Raw genomic sequence first — 23,595 nt, forward strand, 5'->3', positions numbered from 1 at the left:
GAAGAGACATGCTGTTTCATGCCAAGCCATACTTCAGTTTCATTATCATTACTGTTCATTAATTTTGTTCAACATCAACTCTCATATCTCTATCAAACTACCACTTATTTAAAAAAACAAAAGATTTCTCAGCTAACACTGACCTGCATTAGATCTGAATATAACCACTGGGGGAGAGGTTGTCTTTCAGCAGCCATTAAATGCTTGCATTTAAAAGCCTTATAAATCCTCTTCCTTTTATTTAAAATGGTTCTAAGCTGCAGATACTTCCCAAAACTTGCTATAACATATGTAAATAAATCAGAAAGCTCAGTATAAGCTGTATTTTATAAACAATAAAGGTTGCAGCCACAGGTACAGAAGCTGACATACACTGCACACGCTTTTTCCTACTCACCTTGAGATCTCTATGAACAATATGCTTTTGATGGCAATACTGCACTGCAGATACTATCTGGATAGAAAACAAGCCAAATTATGTAAGTGACATCGCAAAGAAGCAGGAGCTTTAATCAAAGATTTCAACATTTATTACTCAAGTTGACATAAGTTATCCAGTCAGAGCCACATAACAAAGTCCAACAGTGACCAGTGTATTTGGGAAAAAGCTGCTGAATAACTTCGATGTTATTTGATCTATTTGCTTTCCCCTATACTTGAACGAGGATTTTGTTTTTCCTGTGGGGCTAATTATAGACCAGTAGAAGCAATGACTTTCAGAAAGGTTACTGAAGTATTTCCATTCCAATACTGTATACAGCTATAAAAGCTTTCCTCCTAGACTGAGGTTTTCCAGGCCCTCTGCAAAGGTGATTTTTCATGCCATGCCAGATAGAAAAGGGTAAGAAATGGGCTTTAGTTACTTGAGAAACTACTGGGAAACAGCCTGTTTGTCAAAATTTATGCAACGAGAAGCAACTATGCATCTGACAGAGATCTGTTGTCTAAGTGCATATGGTTTAGTGTATTTTGTATACCATAGCAAGCTCAATGGAAAAACTCTCTTATGTGTCTCAAGTGTAATGGAATAATTTCTTCCACTATAATTTCCAAATATCATAAAGTTTTTCCTGCTTTATACAGCAAACCATATAAGCTATTTACACAGTGCAGTGTCATAGTACATTGCTTCTTAAGAGCCATAAGCATTGCTGCAGAACTTCACATGTATGGAAAAGCTGGATAAAGTATTATTCTTATATGACCACAAATGCAGTCAAATGCATTTTGTCATGCATGCATGGTCAGAATTGAGGCAGATGTTATGACTTCTTAAAATAAGAGGAACTGCACATAAAAATAGTAACTACATTTAAATAAATATATTTTCAGTTTTCATTCAAGAGTAAGAAGACTTCCCTGGCAGAAAGATGAGGAAGCATTACTGTTAGAAGAAAATCACTCGTGATCACATCACCAGTTTAGTGTAAGGATCCTCCTGTACTGGTAAGAAGGAAGGGTTCTCTCCCTCAGCATTTAGAGCACATGAAAGGTATTGGTAAGTTCTTGGTAGGTTAAACAACCGATGCACCAGTAATTTTTGTATTTGAAATGTAAGCACCAAAGTGATCTTTGTGTCCTGTAATATTGAATCACTCATATGTGATGGTGGAAAGCTGAAGTACTATTTCCATTCCCTACACCTTCTTTCTGGTTTTGCTTTTTCTTTTCTGTACTGGTTCCCTCTTTCAGACTCCAAGTTCAGCTTTTTACAGTTACTGAAATGGCCAAAGTGCTCCCATGCCACCACTTGTCCCATCCTTTGGTTTCCCTTCCTTTTCTCTCTGCTACCATTACCTCAGCCCCAGTCACAAGCCCACTCTGCAGGGGCTTCCAATGCTGACAGCATGACAAACACCTCAGGCTTTATCCAGGATTGCAGAGACACAGCACCATTACCACTCACTCCTGAACTGCTTTATTGTGACTGCCTAAGAGCGGAAGGTTGAGCAGATGATCAATCAGTAGTTTCCTTTGGAGATGCTTTTGAACTTCTCTGCATTGCAACAGGATGGCACAGAGACTGCAGAAGTGAGTCCAATCCACATGAAATGATATAATGCAATGTGTAGGACATTAATAATTGAAGAACAGCAGTCTTAACTGAATGAAAAATAGCACAAAGCATGGCTGCACCAGACTGAAACCCTTGTCTTCCTCCTTCCATCACTGTTTCCAATGACAGCTCCCTCACTTCCTAACCTTTTTGTTTGAGGAATTTTCTGACACTTGGCAGGTGAAGAGAAGAGGGAAAAAAGCATCTGAGCTTTTTGCTAGAAGTAACAATAGGAGCATTGAAAAACTTTTCTAAAGAGTGATTTAAAAAATCTGTATAAATATAGGTTTTGAAGAAGTTCTTTCTAGGCAGAAGAAGCATTCTCTAAAAGGATTAAAGGACAAAAAGATAAATGACCTCTCAAGGCCCCTTCCACACCGCTAAGAGCATTCTGTTGCTTTACTGGAACACACCAATAAGATGTATTTTGTAGATTTTATAATTTTCTAAGATCTGTCCTAACATCTACCAGCATTAAGAATTCTAAACTGCTTCAGCAGGGAAACAGAGAGAAGACTGAAGAAGGCCAGATCTTATTGCTTGCAGAAAAGACAGGGAATTAATACAAATAATTTAAGGAGACTTGCTGCTCCGCATCAGATTTTTCTGTGGAAAAAGGATGAAACTGAACCAGAACTGCCTGGAAGTCTGTAATGGGGAAGAAGAATAAGGTGACATTAAGAATGCAAAACATTCTCAAGTTGAATTTCTCACACATGGCTACACAAAAGGAGTTTGAAATGGAGAACTCTATAGCATGGTTGTATTTTTAGATTTTGTACCTTTTCCTTTGTTCCTTGTCAAGTGCAACTGGAATAATATGATTACTGTCTTTTACATTCTATTTTCCTGCTAAAAACCTAACATATGTTTAACAAAATGGACTAAAAAATAGTTCCTTTTTATCTTTAACAAGCAAAGAAGAGAGAATTACCGAATTCTGCTCTTTGCCTGCTAGAGAGGAAGTGTCTCCTCAGACAAAACACAAGTGTTTGATCCAGAAATCACATCTACTGAAAGAAGAAACAAGATCTGAAAGCAAGATACAATACAACCTATTGTAAGAACTAATCTCAATACCACGGCACAAATGTTTCTTCAGTTTAGAAAGAGCCGCTGTCTGCTAAAACAGTTAACAAATCTTAAAAAAAGGAAGACTATTATGTCATAAGTCTCTATCTAACAGAGAACAGCTGCACTGCATCAGATAAAAGGTCTGCAGAGTGCATTCTTTCTCCAGCAATGACCAAAAAGGATACAAAGCTATTCCGGGACTACAGTAAGGTGAAATGAATAGTTTTATGACCTGTGAACCCAGCAAGATCCAGTTTCCTTGTTTCCTTTGACACTGTCCCTCAGCCTGAGCTTTAGCATCTAATAAATTGCTAAGCTCTGATCAAAGTTACCTGACTTTCATCCAGCATGAATGTTTTTCTCTCCAGTAAAGCTCAATCAGCTTGTGCTACAGTTCCTCTCCTCCGCTTATTTCTAGGGGTCTCTTTTTTTTTTTTTCAGGAACTGAGGTTTTTGAAGCTTTCAAGAACCTCTCTTCTTTGAGATCAGGGTCCTCTAAAAAACTAGTTGAGCTCAGCAGCTAGGAAATCAGCTGTTGGGGGAGGACAGAGCACAGCTGTCCTGGTGCCAAACATTTATTCTACTAAAATATAAAAAAAGCCCCAACAAACCAACTCAAAAGACCATTAGGCTGAGAGTACATAAACCCAATTCTTGATGGGTCAAATACCCAGCTCTGCAGGTAACTCCCTTTTAAATTCTTTTCCTCCACATTTCTTTTCAAAAATGAAACTACATATATCCTGTACTACCCACATTATCCCATAAAATTAAGCACTAAGTGTACCTGTAAAACATGTTTGACCTGTTTCTGTAAGTTTTCACTTAAAGGGGAGTAAAATTAGAATTTTAGAAAAAAAATAGGTATTTATTGATGAAACATGCAATTTTAATGTAATTACTGCAAGATCTTTTTCCACATAGCTACTGATGAAAGAAATTGAGTACTGAGAGCAGAAAATCTATCAGTAGAAGATTCCAATATTCACATCTGAGAGAGAACAGTCAATCCTCCCAAGTTACTCTGAAGCTCTTCAAGTGACATTACAAAGGCAACAGCCAGGGATTTAGAAGAGATAGCTGAAGTGGGAACGACATCCCACCACTTCTACTCCCAACACAGCACAGAAGCTTAGACCAGAAACCTTCTATCACAAAGGAAAGCATTCTACCTACCAGAATATGAAAGTGAAGGCAGCTGTTTAAAAATACACATAAAGCTCTGTTAAAGAATAAGGGAAGTTTTCCTTACTGTCAAGCTGTATAAGTCCAGTAATCACAAATGACTACTGGGGAAATGAAGTCTGCAGCTGCTTTTGGGTTGTTTTGTTTGTTCGGTGGTGGTGGTTTTGGTGTGGGGTTTTTCCCCCAAAAAAGATTAAAAAGGGTAAATACAAGATTTATTAAGATGAGAGAAAACAAAGCAAAATCATTAATTTAGTTCCTGGAAGTCTCGTATCTTATATCAAATTTCTTTTATGTATGGCTACGCTCAAGAAATGAAACCATCAGAGCTTCCTCTTCCAACAGGGAAAGTGACTGACACATCACTACCATGATCCAGTTTAAAACCCTTACATACCATTCAGAAAACCACTCTTGTCCCTATTTATTATTTTCAAGTGTCATTAAGCTGGAGCATAATTTTGACATTTATTATTTTTCACATTACCAAGGCTATCTAAGTGACCAAAGGGAACAGGCATTTACAAATTTCAGTACAAGAACAGAAAACAAGTGTATAAGACTGGTCAGATCTGAAACTCTAGATGCTACAAGAGCAGACATTTGGATTTAAATTAGTTATGCAAAAATATCTTGTTATGTTCAGTACTGCTTTACTGTAGAATGGAAATGCTTTTTGCAGATCAATGAAATTCCAACATCTTGGCAGGGTAGCTTATTCATCATAAAGAAAGCTAATAACAAGTCTAGAAATTACTTTTCTGTGACTTTTTAAAACAACTATTAAACAGTTTCTTGTCACGTAAACAAATGAATTTGAACAGATCCCTATTACATGCACTGTCTGCATTTTGAAACTGGCCTGTTTGTAGCCTGTTACATTTGAACAACTTCCAAAACGTTACAGACCTGCTGAGCTAAGGACATATGAAATCAGCCCAGAGGAAATGCATTTTGGAATGGAACACACTCCCAAACCAAGCAGTCTCTGTGTTCTGGCACTCCTGGACATCCTGGCACTCAGCACTAAGGAAACCAGCACCACTGAACAGACTACTGACTCCTTCAAAATACTGCTGTGACCTAAGTTTTTTCTTATTCAGAGCTACAAGCCCACAACATGCTGAACACTGCTGTAAGTCAAATGCAAAGGACAGCTGTTTTACTCATTTCAGCATTAAAACCAGGGGTGAGGGGAAAGCTGACATATAGGAATGTTATACATACCTGTCTAAATTTAGCTCTAGCCTCCTTTTCCTTCATTCTTCCATGTGCAACCAGATAGTCAAACACCTCCCCTACAATTCAAGAACGAGATACATTAATGCCAATTTCAGAATGTAGAGATTCCTCTCCAGCAGTTGCCCACAGCAGCTTCACTGGAATGACTGTATTTCACGTTTATGATTACAGGACAGCTCAAGAGAACAAGGCACAACTGCTGTGCAATTTACTACACCATCATCTCTTTTACAAGAAAATAATGAGTGACTGGATATACACAAAGGAAACCATTTCCTTCCAATTACTTAGGATAGAAACTGAGCAGCATATCTCTGTTTTGTAAATAAAGACGACATCTACCCCTTCACAGACCTTCTCACAAAAATTTCTTTTGCTTTAGAAAAAAATAAGCTTCATACATGAGAATAGTTGATGATATTTGTAAATGCCATGACACCAACACTAAAATTTTAATTTGTGCATGTTTATAAAACGGTTCTAAACAAAATCAGAAACCTTAGCTTTAACCTAGGCTTGGAAGAGGTATCCAAAAGGAGAGTCACTAGAATGAGCATAGCAGGACACACTGATATAATCCCTCACAGAAACATCATACCTGTGAAATACACTGAACAAGCCCACTGTTGTATGGCTGTGCATGACTAAAGATTACTGAAGATCTCTACTGTGTTTCAGTTGTTCCCCTCTTCAATCAATGCAGTCATTTTAGAGCTCATCAATACAGACTACAATGTTTGAGGTGCAGGCCACTGGCCCATGAAACACTGACATGTTTGTGAAAGCATGAGAGATTCTCTTTACTAAAAACCAGCAGTCAAGTACATAAAAACTACAAACACAGAATAATAACACAGTTCTTAAAAGTCCTCACTAGCATGCAAAACCCATAAAAACTTAAGAAGTGGTTCAAATATTTAAACATTCCCTACTGAGCAAGGAAACATTGTTTTGTAGACAGCCACCTCACAAGGGAAGAGCTGAGTAGTACCATATTTATTTTTTTTAAAGATGCAACTCCACCAGATTGCAATAAAAAAAGGAGTCGCACTGAAGGAAAAGCAACAACTGAGCCATTTGAGGGAATGTCAGGACTTCTTATAAAATAGTCTTCCCTCTGCAGTCTATTTCTTAATACTCAACTCAGCTAACTCTCTCAGCTGTACTTGACAGCTGTTTCCTAAAAACCTTGAAGCAGCAAACCTGAACACTTCATAATTCAGGGAAAAAGACACCAGGGAAAGAATTATCCTCCATTTATGTGAAACATTGCAGCTGTAGCAATAATGTCTTTCATCCTGCAGCCAGAGTTCATGTACATCATGATGACCTCTAGCTTGATAAAGAGTAACTAGGGAAACTGAAACCTGCCACTGTGATTACCAGCCATTCCTGTCTTGCAGAGCATGGCGTATCAAAAGGTACTGCTCTTGGCCTTTTAGACCAGTAGAGTACTTACCTCTCCCTTATCACCCTAGGAAAGGTCCTCACTCCTTCAGAGAACCACTGGCCTTTCCACCTCCTAGAAGCCAATCACTAGATGGCAATAAGACTTCACTTTTAAGTCTAGTACTATCAAACAATACAGAGACATCTCCCCAAACACCTGTACTAGTCAGTGTTTTAATGGTAAAATACCCATTCTGTTCCTGTTTAAGCAAATCTTGGCAGAGCATTTAGGAAGCTGCTGGAATAAAACACAGGTGGGCAGAGAATCTTGCTTTATTTGCAGCAATTGATTAAACTTCACATAACCTAATGTTGGAGTCTGAATTCAATGCTGATTTTCTCTGAAAAAAAGTCTGTCTCCTTCCTAAACCTAAAGAAAAGCTTCAACTGCTTGAGATTCCCAGATGCTGGTGCTCAAGGGTCACACTGGAAAGCTGAGTGATATTAAGTTCTAGCCAGTAAGGAGTAACTTAAGCCTGAATACCTTAATTCTGGCTCTGGTGAAAATATCTGACACTGCACAATGTGCATTTTTCTATCTCCTCTACAATCAGGAAGAGCATGTAAGCTCCTCCTAAAATGGCATAAGGCTAAGCCTAGCAATTTTTGACAGTAGAAGGCCTGTAATTAAGATACGTAAGATGTCATCAACATCTAAAAACAGAAGTTGCAGTGCTCATGCTTTTGAAAGCAACAGTTAAAGAAACACAGAAATGTTTCATCTGAACATGATTTTACCAAATATCTTATACAAAATAGGACACCAAAGGTAGGGAAGCGAATACAATAAATTGAGAACATTAGTATTTGTTATGGGCAGGAACAATCAGTGGCCGAGAAAAGATTCCCAATTAATTTGAGTTCTGAAAAAAAGCAAATGTTACTAAGTTCGAGTAAGTTTAGAAGCTGGTTTTACAAGTTACGTTTATTATTTATGTTAGTCAAACAAGTCCCAGTGAATATTAAAGATTTTGCTTAATATTTCACACTACCTTGACATAAATATTTGCTGAAAAACAAAGCAAAACTTTCAAGAAAACAAGTGCTTTCTCTCACTTGGCAATTTGCTTACGTGTGTCACTGCAGCAGAGATACTTACCCCCACTTGCATATTCCATTATTAAATAGAGAGTTTTTTCAGTTTCAATGACTTCAAATAGCTTCACTAGAAAAGAAAGACATTCAGTCATCACTTAACTAGCTGCAGAATTATTATGTTAATATGTTAATACCCAAACTGCCTGACACTTGACAATATCAAACTATTTACTCTAAAGAAGCTTTTTCTGTTGAATGTTCCTATGTAGAGAATACTGTAACACATTTGGTCAACTCATACAGAACAACATATCCTCAAGAATACTTTACTTCTGTTACATGGGAACATAATTAAACTATGCAGAGATATGAGCATCAGCAATAGCCACGTGTGTGCACTGAACTGACACACGTAGTGACAAATCAGTTACCAGTCTGTTGACAGGCCCACAGGAGTACCACATCATTTAAATGTGCAAACTTGAAAAAACTCTTGACTTTGGTGTATATACTAATTTTTTATGAGAGACTGAATTCAGTCAAAAATCAATACTATACTCAAAACGAACAAATTTATCAGTTAGCTACGCAAATAACAGTTTTGTGCAAAGGGACCAAAATGTTTATTTTTTTTTAAACACACAGTTCTGAAATACCATTTATTACTGCTATATTAAAGTAAATTCACACTCTAGTACAAAATAATCTTTTTAACTCATGCCACAACAATCTTAACAGTGAAAAAACTAAAACTTCTCCAGAGATGAAAATTATGTGAAAGAAACAAGATACCTATATTTGGATGATTTAAGATCTTCATTATTCTTACTTCTCTAAAGAGCTGAAATAAACATAAAAATGAAGTAAGTTAATGAAATTGCTAACAAACAGCAGATCTCCTTAAAGACTTTGATATATTTATTTAAACACACAGGGCAAACATTATTAGGATTTCAACGACGTTCATGAAATAAGCACTTATTGAAGGGAAAAGTTAAATGCCTGCTTAACACCTTTCCCAAACAAATCAATCCTCAAAAACCCAAAAACATCCAGGAAGGACTCTGGACAGCTCAGGAAAGAAGTGACCTTAGCTCTGTGGTTTGCAGACTTTTGGGATCAGAAGACCACTGTAAAGCCAGGCAGCTTCCTGCTGACCAGTACATCTTACACATCTTTCATTGCTTTCACAAAAAAGTACAATTCCAAATTTTGTGAATTCCCAGCAGAACATCTCTAGAAGACCACTGCAGTATGTTACTGGTATGAATTCAGCATTCTTCAGTACTTTGCTAAAGCCCAGGAACTACTGTGCCACAACAGCAGATCACAGGTGAAAAATCCGCTGTGTTACATTGTGCAAAAATCATGTTATCCAACTACACCAGCAAGGGGCAAGTTCTAAGGAGAGAAGGGAAGACAAGGCCACCCCTGAGCCCTTCAGAAATATTCCTGCAAGGCAACTGAGGCACAGCAGCATCTAGTCCTGGGTCTGCCAGCACAGATCCACTGACTCAGTCCCAGACACAGCCTCAGGCCTGCCTGGACAGTGCAACATGCTGAATGAACTTGCCAAAATTAACAGGGCAGAACACAAATGGTGTTTTCCTGACCCCATCGTGCTGCTTCCCTTTATGCAAGCACTGGTGTTAACCCTGACTGACACACAAGGTACAGGAATTTTTTTAACTGAAAAATCTCACAAAACTCACAACTCCCCCATATAAAAGCATTCCATCTCTAGCCCACCCCAGCAGGATGGGGGTGAGGGACAACTGCCCATTTCAAGATGCAGGATGACATTATATCCCCTGTCCTAAATCCAGAAGTAGTGTACTGATTGTAAGGATATTGTCACGTTTCATATCCTGTCTGTCCCTCCCCCACAGCCAATACTCATGTGAAATGGACTTTGCTTGACTGTTTCTAAAGATTTCAGCTTTGCCTGCCACAGAGCCAATTGTCCTTCTGCAACTGAATGAAAATATGGAGTGACATTTAACAAAGTAGAAATAAAAGCAGAGTCATGAGTGAACAGTTATTAATTATTTTCACCTCTCAAAACTCTTCTGCAAAAGGCAGAAGATACACATACATAAGATAAGATACACATAATTTGTAAGATACACATAAATTCTTAACCGTAGTAAGAAAAATGCCACAGGTGGTGTTACTGCAATATAAAACACTACTTTGAAGCTGGCAAATAGCAGTTCCAAGATAAAATATTAGTACAAAAAACTTAAAGCACAAACACTCTTGCATTTAAAAAAACCAAAGAATTCTCTTTTTATGCACTACACTACAGAGCAGTCAAGTGTGTAGCTGTTCTCCTTCTGCAGCTCACCCATGCCAGCCCAAGACTACAGAGGGCTGATATTCTTCAGTGGCAATTATTTTCTAACAGCATGTTTCAAAAAGTGGGAGTAATCAAAAGGTTTTATTAGAAATCTAACACAAATTTCTACAGGATTATCAGTAACCTAAGATCATATTGAACTTCATGTAAAGAGACTGAGGGAAAACAGAAGTCCACAGCTCTAAGGGAATGTAGACATAGGAAAAAAACCCAAGAGGTTTGTAGATAATTACGGTAAGGGAAAAAAATTGCTGCTGGAAGATTCGGCTCAGGTCAGATTTCAGATAAAATGAAGAAATTTGTCTGCACATTTGAAGAATATGTCTACACATACTAGTAACAACTCAAAAACTTGTAGGTGTATTTACTCAATAAAAGCAAAGAAAAGGTTAAGCTTTGTAATTAAAAAAAAAAGTGAAACATTAGAAAAAACCAGAAAACAACCAAAGAGTTGACAAAACAAAATCTTCATGCCTTTGTGATTTTTCATAAAAGAAAATACAAGGGGTGAGTTTTAAATAAATGAATAGGACAAATTCACAAATTGGAGACCAGTTTTTCTAACCATTCTCTGCTTTCTGATATTTCAGAATCACAGAATTTCTGCAAATGCCAACATCTGGGGAACAATCCTCACTGCACTGCCTAGGGGATCTTCTCCCTGCTACAGCCACAGCTGGGATTGGCACATTAGCTGAACATAGAAAAAAAACAAACAGTTTTACAAATGCTTTTAATTATCTTGTAATCCAGGTCTGTGCCTGACACTTTGCTAGATGACAAGCTGCTTAAATGAAATCATGATTGATTGATCAAGTAAATTATTGGCCATGCAAAATAGTTTCAAAATCTCTGCGTGCACGTTTTCTTTATCCTCTAGAGAGGTGAAATTGCCTTCTTTTCTTTTTTAAACTATTTTATTTCTGGAGCTTTTTCATATGTAATTACACAGGGTAGACTACATCATCTCTCTTGATCATCAGGAATTTAAAAGCAGTTGAATCTATTTTTTTCTTGCTTTTCATTCATTTCAGCTAAACTGGCGTATAATATATTCTGAATACTCCATTAATACTTTTAATCACAGCTTATATAACTGAAAGCCTCTTATCAGTTTTTACAATTTCAAAGAGAGTTTGCTTAATTCACTCTTAATTGATATCCGATATCTTCCACCCTCAATACCCAGATAAAGCCTACTGGGTCAGACTATCACCAAAACACTGGCCCACAAAATGACTACTCTGCTTTACTAACCCGAATGAAGCATATCAAAAAGCAGCTTCTACAGTATGAGCCATTTGTTCAAGTGGGTGACTAGGAACAAGCTCTTTCAAAAAACAGACTATTTCTGTCTCAGAGGAAATTAAAAATAAAAATACTTGAGAATAGGATACAACCACCACCAAAGTGTAATTTTAGATAGATAAATGCACTTCAGATTGTGCACCCTTAGTCAGTTTATCTATGTCACATTTTGACAAAGAAGGGGGTATCTGCAAATGCCTGACATTGTAATATGTATTATGGTCTTTTTCTGATAGAGGAATAAAATGTAAAACATCATACAACTTTCCCAAAGCATGCTGGATAAATATTTTACAGATTTCATTCCCCCAAAATATTACGTACATCAACTTCTAGGAAATGATGTAGTAACTATCATCACACAAATATTCATTGCAAACAGCCAGGTATGATAAAACCTCACACCTCTGAGGTTCCCTGCCCACAGAAACACAGAACGAGGTGTAATATCAGAAAATGCAACATGAAGGTTCTCAATACAGAAAATTATTTTCTTAGATTTAGGAACTTACTTATCATAGTGAAACTATAAAGGCAGGCAAAGAACTGAAAACAGTTCTCAGCAGTTTAATTTCTAATACTGAGATTAAAAACTACTCCCAGCTTGTTGAACAGCTCATTTTCCGTCAACAGGAGCTCCAGAAATGTTTCCAGGCAAAGACAAACATCCTTAGTCTGCCAAACAAATGGCTTTCAGCTTTGTTGTGGTCTGGTCCTTTGAGTGTAAGCCATGTCAGATACAGGAAAAGAATGCCATTTAATTAATGCTGTGAGCCAAAAAACTGAATAAAAAAACCCCAATAAACCAGCAATGGAAGCTGGTTCTTTTAGGCTAATTCTCTTTGAACACAGCAAAAGACAGACTAGAAGTGCTCCTGCAGTAGCTATCACAAGACTGTAAGAAATTATTTTTTAAAATACTGAAAAAGTTTGCTAAAAAGTGAATCAGTGCCAGGTGCAAAGCACCAACCTCTCCTGGGCACATTCTCCCTTAAAGGAGGAGGATGTTGACCCAAGCCAGCTCAAGCCTGACCTGTGTATTGGGCTTCTCCTGGTAACTGCTCACTGAAATACGCCCTACATCTAATAAAGAGCCTTAAGCAAAAAATCTTTACACAATACAAGTTTGCCTCAAACTAAGCACGACCTGAAAACAGAAAGGGATACTCATTACAAACACAAAAGCCTGAGCTTTTTAAATTCTCATCCTTTTCTTGCTGTTCTTAAAACACTGATTGACCCACGGTCAGAAAGGAATGAAACATGTTAAAATTGATGTTTAAGAACACTTAAATGCTTTAACAATAAGTATTACCCAAGTAAGTGGCAAAACATCTGCACATAATGAACAAAGATATTTGGCTGAGGAGCCAAGTTCTAAAACAGGAAAATGAGAAGTGATTTAGTGCTATTACACAGGCTTGCTAAAAAAACCTTTGCATATAATGGCATTGCTAACTCAAAAAAACCCAAACAATTTTATTTTTTGTCTAGGAGGAAGTGAACTCCATAGCATCAGCACTTGTTTGCAGTGAGACCAATATCCACTGGAACTGTGTACACAAGTCCATTTGTGGAGAACGGTAACTATGACTAACACCACCAGCATGGGAAAAAACCTCTAAGAATTCCCTTTTATTTCAAAGCAGGGAAGTACCAGTTACAGCTTCCTCTTCACTAAGCAAGAGCAACAGAGCAGCAATTAGGTCCTAAAACAACAGTAAAGAGTGGCTGCATGTGGCTGCCACAGAACTTCCTCAGCAGCAGACAAGAAACCCGACCCTTCCGAAGAGCTGTGTGCGCTGCTGAGTGTCAGTGTCGAGCTGTCAGGGCTGCAGCGAGGGCATACCAAGAATTACTGCTCCGGAAAGCAAAGCAAGTCCTTAACAAGGTTAACTTCTTCCTGGCAGCTGAAGTATCGATGTGGAAGATGGAACACAAAGAAATCAGAACCGGCAGCCTTTAATCACCATTTGTTTCCCCACCTAAGGATGACTCGGGCATGCAGCTACACCGCAGCTGAGACGCTGTACACCACACCCTCTTCTGGGCACAGCCCTTCCCTCCCCACCATACCTCAAATATTTTATCTCTCTCTGCAGAAGTGCAAGATCAGAAGCACTTCCATCTTAGCTTCCCCCGCATCCACAGGTCGTGTGTGCAGTTGCTCAAAGGCACTGAGGCTGCAGCACTGCTGGCAGTGCAGGGGGGAAGGGGGCAAAGGCTTGCAAAATAAAAGGTCTTGGTCAGGCAAAGCTGGCGAGCAGTAAGCTGTGCATCCACCCTGCTTCCTGGCAAGTAGGCATTTAATAAAACTGCTTTCAGCTTTTGAATTGAAAACTGACACATCTTGCTAAATTCTTTCTGTGCTTGTATAAAAAATGAGCTTAGAGAGGAGAGCACAGTAGCAATTTCACTACACAAATTCAATCTGATATCTACCCTGCTGTTTGGTACTATTCTTCCAGACACTCAGTTAAGAAATCCAGTGGTTCACAAGAAGATACTACAAATCACACTTCATAATCTAATTTTATAAATTGTAAATAAAAAATTACAACAGAGATGGAGCCATGAGTGGACACTGAGCCAGCTCAAACTCAGTAATCAAAGGTCCATCATGCACACTTCCAGCTTGTGGCTTTACCAACTGAACACCTTTGACTTGTAAAAGGTTTGTATTGTACCCTGATATGAGCTCAAACCGGCATTAGAGCCCAATCTCAAGTAATACCATTTGAAGGATTATGGTTTTACATTTTTAATTGAAAACATGGCCTCTTTACTTCTCTCTGACCATTCTTCCCACGTCCTGATGTTTCCCTTTTTATCACACAGCTTTTCTTTCACTTTCAACTACTTCAAGCATTCAACCATTTTTATTTAGGTATTCCAAGTTGCAATCTGCCACAGAAATCAACTTCATCTAATCCATCATATTACCTAATTTGCACTTCATTTTCACCCTGCTTACCCAGAAATCACCAATAACCTCAGGGACTAAACTGAGAAAAAATCTGAGGAAAAATGGAACCAGATTATCTACTTTTACCCCACTTACAAAGCCATACAAAGTTGCTACTTGCTTGGATGACGGAGCCTTTCTTCTACAGGTTAATCTTTGCCTCCCAACAAAACCATAAAATGTAAGAACGTGTGTGTTTTTCCCATTTACTTTTGCACCATTAATCTTGATTAAAAATCTAGCCACATGATCTTTTTAGTATTTGCATAAAATACAAAGGTGTATATTCCCCACTTGACTCTAGTTACTCTCTTACATTTTGTTTGCAGGTAAATTCTGCATATTCTCTTGTTCAAACAGAAATATTTCAAGGGGTTTTTTATCAAAGTACTCAAAAGTAAACAAAAATCCTTTGACTGCAGTACTTAAAAGGACAGAGAGAAGTCCCAAGTAAAAGTAACATTTAAATGTACTTCCTGCATGGACTCCCAGACAGACTGGGTTGCTTAATGAAAGAGCAGGGTTTATCACTCTGTACTAAAAAGATAAGGTGATACAACTCTAACAGCACATTAAACATTCAGAGCTAGAGGGAAGAAATCAGAATAGCCACGGCCCGATTTGTTTCATACAACTGCATCAACTTCTCCTGCTGCAAACTACATGAAAGGCACAGATCCTGCCTGCCCTTCAGTCCACAGGCAGCATTTTCAAGGCCAGTTTAAGAGGACAGAACATAAGTTTTGCATTTCTAAGTTTAACAAAGTGAGTGGCACAAAGGAGACATGGGGGCATGACACCAAACCACAGACATCCTCCCTACAGAGTCAGCTCTGCTTGGGAGACAAAGGATGTGGGAAATACCACTGTTTTCTCAGTTTACAGCTCCATACGAGTTCAGCTTGAACAACTGCAGGGTTGTCAAAAATATCTGTTACAAAACCAGTTATTAAATACAGTAGCCAGACGTGTGCTACGGTATGCAATGCTTCAGATTCTCCAGCACAGGCATTCAGGGTTAATGGAAGGAGGTGGGGAAGTGAACAAGTTATAATACAGTTGAAAGATTAAATGTAAAAACATACCTTTTGTAGACTAGTTGGGTTCAGCTGTGTTTTGTCAATTATTTTTATGGCAACCTAAAGGAAGAGTTCATGATCAGTATTTTCCATAGGAACAACACCACGTTATTACAACATGCTCAAATCCAGTAACAGAAATGGAAAACATGAAAATTACACAAAAAACACTTAAGTTCCTTCTGCAAATTATGTACTTGTATTTAAACTAGAAGCAGGAGTGGAAAAACCCTGATATTTTAAGGATGAGAAGCTTTATTAAGATGAGAAGCTTGCTGAGTCTTTGACATGACATTAAGACCATCACAGTCATGACAGTGGAAGCTCCAACAGTGCCCCGATAGAGAGCAGTGTGCCTACAGATAATATTTACACAGTATAATTACACAACAGATTACACAGTCGTGACTGGGCATTGGCAGCTTCTAAAAGCAGAGATTTCAGAGCATATTGAAAGCATTTCCACACAAATTTGGCAAGAAGTAAGTTCATCTTTGGAAATTCACTAAATATTTGTGTCAATTTGCTCTCTGATGGGTATTAGAAAAAGTATGATTGGGGAATCAACAAAAACAAGTTGGCCATAGTACAACACTTCGGGTAAGTACATTCCTTTGGTTATTCTCCTCTTTTCAGTAAGTGCTGCAAGAAATACTAAAGAGAAAAAATAAATTCACATAATAAGCAACAGAGAAATTCCATACCATGCTAACTAGTCAAAACCTGAAGATTTGAAGCAATGAACAGGCAACAGAAACTTCAGTGCAATGCAATTTGGATACTGGATGAGGCAGAACAAGAAATGAGAATTGTTCTAGAATTACATGCCAATTGGTATTTTTCCTTTCTAAATTAGAGACTAAACATACCAGAAGTAGCTCTGTAGAAGGAGATGGTGCCTCTCAAAGATGCAAGATGCTGCAACTCAGCTGACTATAATACCTCACTGGTGCAAAGCAAAGGCTTTCAACTCCACTTCAATTTTTGGCTCAAACAGTAGATGCTGCTGCTTCCCATGCCACAGCTCCCATTTCCCTGCTTCACTTTGTGCTATCTTTGTCACCTCATTAACTTGGGGTTGTCAACATATGGAATAAAGAATATCTTACATCAAAGCCAATTTATATCCCAATATTCAAGTGCAAAAACACAGGGATGGATTGTCACGATGGAGAGGGTAAGAGGGGAACAGTGTTCAACGCTTGGGTGCATCATGGAATTATATAATGGATATGGTGTTTTCTGAAACTGATATTCAAGATTTATTTTGAGCTCTTCTAGATGCAAGATATGATGAGACATGACTGAGAAACCATCTAAGAATGCTTTTACTTTGGAGACTGTTTTCTTCTAAGGCAAGCTACTGAAATTAAGGATCACTATCTCCTGAGGCAAAATTCCATTGCAAAACCTTGAGAAATCACTTTAAAAATATAAACAAGAGAGAAAAACATATTAGCAGCTGTGTACGAAACCAAGAAAGATTTTTATCTCTACCTTTATGCCTGTTGTTAATTTTCTGACAATAGTTCAAAGTTATTAGCTTCCAGCAATCTCTTATAATTCCATGCTAGATGTAGTGACCACTGCCTTTGTCAACAGCAGATGATGTTATTTGAAAGTGACCTGGTGCCCCAAGACTACTCATAGCTGTTCACTTGGTAAGCACATTCCACTCAGAAAAGGTTGCATTTGTGTTCTGGGCTGTAGCATTCTGGCCAACCTTTAAAAGATGTAAACTTTTTTCAACCCACCAAGTCCTAAGGTATCATGTTACTGCAAAACCAGCTCACCTCAGTGTGCACTTGGTGACAGATGACCAGAAAGGTCTCTCACACTGTCAAACAAATTCAGACCTGGAGATACAGGGAAGGTACAGACCTCAGTTTTTCAAAAGACAGACTCTCAGGCCTGTTCAGTGCACTAATTATAGCCTTAAAGGCAGGATGAATTTAGAGAATTCCTATCCACATGAACACTGAGAGTACAATGTGTAAACATGGACTGTGAGAGCTTGAAGCCATCATCAGAACAAGGAACAACTTCAGGTGCCTTGATAAAGTCTCCAAATCACAGGCAAAGGCAGCCTGTCCTAGAGAATAGTTCTGGCAAGCCTGGAAAGTTAAATGGAGAATTTTCTAAATACAGTTAATAAAACACTGAATTACCTTTCAAAGCAGAAACTTTGCTCTCTTTACATTAAGTGCATTTGGAATGGTTTCATGTACTGTGAGCTAGGGCCAGTGCTGGAAAAATACAAGTCCTACACTATTACAACACCGCCATGATATTCTGTGTGAAATCATTAATAGAATTAAAACTGAGTTGGCTTTCACCATTCACAACAATGCCACTTAAAACATTCCTCCTACGTGATTTGAATAAGAGAGTTAAAGAAATCAGAAGTTGGGGCACTGAGCAAATTGGCCAAACTGCTACTATTCAGAATGTTTTCTCCCTCTTAAATTTCACTTTTTCCAAGAGAAGAACAGAAAGATGATGACAACAGATTCCTTGGAGTCAGACTTGGATTCTGAAAGAATTCAGCCTCAGTGGGAAACTTCAGCTCCCTAGCTATTAACTGAACACGTCTTTAATGAACAGAAGGGTCCATAATAATTTTGGCCACCTCAGTAACAGCAGAAGGTAGTTTTATCTTTTAGATTCATTTTGGCAGCTATGGAAAAATTGGCAGAGGAAACACCCTTTGATAAAACTACAACAGAAAATACATGGATTGCAAAGAATTAGAAAAAGCAGATTAACAATGAAGACTTGTGGTTTCAAAAGGGCAGACAGCCTACAAATAACACTCTCCTAGGCAGAGAATCAAGAAGGATGGTGTGTCCAAGCACCAGTTCTCATGCAGTGAAGCTGATCTCTGGCCACACACTCCTTGCAAGACAATTCAAACCCTTCAAGTTAGGCTGATGTTCTGATCATCCCCTAAAAGGCTAAACATTTCTTCCTTTCTGGAATATAAAGATGGGCTCTCATCATGCATCCTCCAGACACACTAAAGATGGGAATGAAAAAGAGTCCTAGAACTTACTCCAGTTGGAAACATGAAATCTTCATCTCAAGCAATAGGAAAATTCCCAGGGAAGGACTCCAGATGCAAGGAGATGAGCAGCTACCCCAAAAGAATGCTTAAACAAACATCTCCTCCTCCCAGGAAGTGACAGAAAAGTGCTGATCTGCTTCGGGATTTGGAAGCTCCTCAGCACAGAGATATAAAGAAGGAATTGCCATAAAGTGAAACTGACGTGGTCACTTAAAAGAACATTCAGAAGAGAGACACAGATAACAAGGAGAAGATAACTGGGATTCAAATACAGCAAGAACACAGCAGAGATGAAAACTCATTTAGGTGTAACTCCCTAAACTAAGCATTTAGTTTGGGTTTTGGTACATAAGACGGAAAAAAGAACAGGAACAAAGAGAGGACAGGCAGCAGGAGCAAGTGTGTAAAGCAGGAAATCACAAATTTAGAAAGCTAAGTGCCATCTGGCTGAGGCCAGGCTGAGACTATGACCCTGGTATTCTTATGAGAAGCAGGTTTTTAAAGGAGAAAGAAAAAATTAAAAAAGCATTCTTGCAGCACAGATTCCCAGCATCTACCAAGAACAGCAGGGCAGGGTTTAGAAATAAGCAAAATTTTTTTTTCCCAATTCAACATAAAATTCATGAACTCAAAACTGGCAGGGAAAAACCAAGGAAACAGAAGGTTTAAATGTAATTTTTACTATTTTCCTACAGTTAACTTACCCTATGGAAAGACATGAGATATGACAACCTGGACTATTGAAAAGCCTCATCTAGGAGGCTGCATGGAAATTTTCCAACTCAATAAGCTGAAAAGAGAGTTGTGAGTTTGTTTTGTTTTTGTTTTTGTTTTTTTTTTTTTTTTTTTTTCTTAAAAAAAGATGGCTAAAGAGATATTAAGTTGGAAATAAATGAGTAAGAGTTTTTCAAGGACAAGATTTTGGGACCAATCTTGTTTAATATCTGTATCAGTGGCCTTGGCACAGGATGTCAAACCATAATGATTAAGTCTGTTGCAGGAGTTAAGAGGGACCATCAAATACAATGGAAAACCAATTTAAACAGCCTTGGAGATGAGTTAGCAATGAAACTGAGATTCAACATACAAGGTTGGTGCTGTTGCTGATCACAAGCAAAACACATCAATTTAACAGCCATGAGAAAGGCTAGCACAATCTGAAGATTGATCAGATAAATACTTCTGTAAGGGCAAGGGTGAAGCAATGACACTGGGGAAATTGCTATCCAGAATATTGGAAACAATTTTGGTCACAGACATCTAAAATTATCAACATTGTACAGTTTGTCTAGCAAGAAGAGAAATTTTACTCATCTCCCTCTTAAGAAAAAAGTTTTAAAAATTTAAAATATATTGAAGATATTCCTATAAAATTAGCTTAATTGTGCCCTTCTAAGGAATCACGTTCATTCCAATGGTCATAACCCAAAATGTCTTTATGCTCTGAATTGATTGAACTACATCAATTCCATGAGTGGAAGAAACTTAGTACTTGAACCTTTCCAAATTCAGCCAAAAATTTTACCCTTTATTAGTTGAAATTTCAAACAAAAATAATGAACCAGAGGTCAACACAGTTTTCTGCACGTAAAGGAAAATGTACTTCACTTTTTGAGAAGTGTGACATATATCTATCTCCAAGTTCTATACCTATAATAATTGCAAAGAAATACTAACCAAGTACTTGCATATCCCATCTTAAGTATCAGTAAAAAGAGGAGGGAACTTAAGTGGAAAGTAATTAACCAAAAACCTTCTCTACAAATGATAACCAACTTTAACATCAGAAGACAATGGGAACTGTCAGCCAAAAAAGAAAGAAATCCATCTTAACAGCTCTTGCAAAATGATGTTCCCTCTGCTCCTGCTACTGCACTCCGTATTAGCTCAGAAAAGAGAAATTCCCTTAAAGCACCACAGTCAGCGACACAGTTCTGTAAAAGTCCTTGCTGGTATCAGCAAACATTTACTTCATCAGACAAGTTTAGCAAGAAAAGGTCAGCAAGGTGCTTCTCCCTCTTTCAGTACTTCAGAGTTGCTTTTAATAAAACAGCACCAAGAAACACCTTGTAACAAGCAGACAGCTCACCAACTCAGAACCACCATTAAGTGCAAGTGATTAATTACATTGCAATGGCATGCAGAAACTAAATATGGAGCTGAGCTCGACTCCAAGAAGAGATGGAAGAGAAAGCCTGTCTATTCTACACACAGTGAGCAAACTGTCACTGACACACAGACTATCTCTGAACAAACTGAAGCATCTTCCCAAAGCCACCCAGCACTGCAGACACCCTGACATGTTCCCCCCTAGGATTCCTAGGAGATACATTGCTTTGGCAAGAAAATACTGCATTTGGGCTACCTGGAACATAACTGTGACAACATTTAGTTCTCATGCCCAACTTTGCCTCCAATACAGCCCTGCAGTATAGAGACACTAAGAGGCAGTCTTTCCAACAAGCTTATTTAATTGCTGTATATTGATCTGTTTTTTGAAAATGGAGGATTTATCCAAGAACATTACTAGCAAATTTTAATATAATTCAGCTGGACAGAGACTTGTCAAAAAAACAAATTTAAGAAACCATTTCCAAGAGAAATTGTTTTGTAATTGTTACTTAAAAAATACTTTTCAATTTCTGCTTTTTTCTACATCAGTGGCAATATCTCTAGTAAAATGTGCTCTATGTTCACTGACTTAGACGATGCTATTCCAAGAGAACCTTCACACCTACAGCAACTCACTGCTGCTTACACCCATACCACTTTACCTCTCTGCCAGTTAGGATGTGCCTTGCCAGTTTCACTTTTGCAAAATTCCCCTTTCCAATCGTCTTAAGGAGTCTGTAATTTCCAATATGTGGCTGCTCATCAGCACAGGAGGCTATGGAGTTCCTGCAGCGAGCTCCAGAGCGCCCAGTTCGAGAGGAAACTTCCTGCCGTCCTTCTCCATGGGACGTGTGCTGCAACAAAAACACACACGGGTCAGGCTGAGGAATAAGGACAAAACACAGCAATGATGAGAAGTGTACAGCATTCAAAAACATCAGCAATGCCTTAGAAGAAACCTTCAAAGGATCCAACTGAAACTTCATTTTCACAGTGAACTTTGCTCTGATGGGAGCAATAAAGTCGTGCCCGGTTCACAACACAGTATTCACCTCATCACCTGAGAGAGACAGTGGAACATCACCTGCACTGCAGCAACAGCTGAGCAGTTTTCAAGTAACTGAAATGGACTGCCAGATCAGGTACGAAACATGGAGGTGTTTGATATTATTTCCATTTGCATTACTGTGCATAACTAGTGCAGGAAAGCCTTTGGAAAGGAAACACAAATACAGATTTTCTAAGAGCACAAACTGTTAACCATTATTGGACAACTTATACTAATAAAATAATAAAGGGGTTTTTTTCTTTCCTGTGGTACTAAACTTGTGCTCCTACAGATCCACATGACTGAAAACACCCAGAATGACCTGGAGAACAAGGGAAGAAATCTTATCTAATGTACTGAAACCTTTAATATTGATAGGCTGAAAGCCAGGTACAGAGATCTGAGACACTGTCTGCAATCTCAAGTTCCTTTCACTCTCATTTCCCTGAACAGCTACTAATTGCAAAAATGAATGGTTATATATTATCTGTAACAGTCTTTACTCAATAGATCACATGGTTAAGACTAAAGTATTTTTTTATTTCCTGATAGCCTGTTTATGAAAGTGTAGGTGACTTCTTACATTCTTAAATCATGGTTGAGGTCCATACAGCAATCACACTAATTAAAGTATTAGTCAGAAATGTTTAGGGGCCTCCAAATGTGGAGCAAATATCTGGCTCCACCAAAGATGACACATTAAATTCATAGTCATCACAGAAACCCCAGATCTTGCTCTTCTACTATTACTCCTCTTGCTGAAACCCATTGGGGACAACCAAGAAACTGGCATAAAGCAACATTCAGTCTGAAAATCACTGTAGTGTGAGGATGAGATCATTCCTCAAGAGCTAACAACCAGGGTACAGGCACAAATGAACAAATCCATACTTGCATGACACTTGGCAAGTTTCACTTGCCTGATGTAACCTTGTGACCATATACTCTCACATTTTAGGTTCCTTGATTTGTTGAGTACAACAGGTCTGATCAAATTATTTTTAAAAACACATTCATTTTATTTAAGAAATGCTACTGAGAGGAGTCTATGGCACCTCCTGGAAAATTGTTTGAAAAGTTACTATTTTAAAAATCACACCATGTTTTAATATCAGTTTGGCTTTAGCTTCTCCTTACTGCCTGGCTACTGCATTGCCATAAGATTTGCACTTCCCATAGAGGCACTTAATTTCTCTGATCATAATACCCTTTCACTTTGGTAAATGGTATGTATATTGAGCTCCCTAAACAGGCTGCTGTATGAATCGTTAAAGACAAGGAAACATTTCCTGTACTTATGTTGAGAATCCTCCTCTATTTTTCCAATATCTTTTTGTGGGGTTCATGGTAGACATGGACCTACCATGCCAAGATAAGTGTAGCAGGACTAAACACAGAGACTGCATCTTCTGTTCAACACCCTGCTGATTTCACAGGGGCAGAACCAACCCTCTTTGCAGAAGACCATCTGTACCTGACCACTCAACACCAACCCTGATTTACTGCTTCTCATTCCTGGATCCTTACATGCATGATCACATTTGGCTGAAGTGAAATGCAAAGTTTCCTTTCATGCAGAATATCAAGTGTTCCTGATGAGTGGCCCATCCTGCCCT

At 38.2% G+C, this 23,595-nt stretch overlaps 1 protein-coding gene across 15 annotated transcripts in view; it reads right to left on the reverse strand.

Moving 5' to 3' along the window:
* MARK3 (microtubule affinity regulating kinase 3) overlaps nucleotides 1–23,595 on the reverse strand; it is a 62,277-nt gene that overhangs the window by 27,586 nt on the left and 11,096 nt on the right. For all 15 annotated transcript variants that reach the window (XM_083863003.1, XM_083863010.1, XM_083863012.1 and 12 more), the window contains 6 exons: nucleotides 21,594–21,785; nucleotides 15,762–15,815; nucleotides 8,837–8,885; nucleotides 8,106–8,171; nucleotides 5,543–5,613; nucleotides 398–454 (listed from right to left, as the gene is read on the reverse strand). In XM_083863003.1, the coding sequence (XP_083719129.1) occupies nucleotides 398–454; nucleotides 5,543–5,613; nucleotides 8,106–8,171; nucleotides 8,837–8,885; nucleotides 15,762–15,815; nucleotides 21,594–21,785 (489 nt within the window). The remainder of the gene's footprint in view (nucleotides 1–397; nucleotides 455–5,542; nucleotides 5,614–8,105; nucleotides 8,172–8,836; nucleotides 8,886–15,761; nucleotides 15,816–21,593; nucleotides 21,786–23,595) is intronic.

The sequence above is a fragment of the Zosterops lateralis genome, assembly GCF_965231275.1.
Source record: "Zosterops lateralis genome assembly, chromosome: 6".
NCBI lineage: Eukaryota > Metazoa > Chordata > Aves > Passeriformes > Zosteropidae > Zosterops > Zosterops lateralis.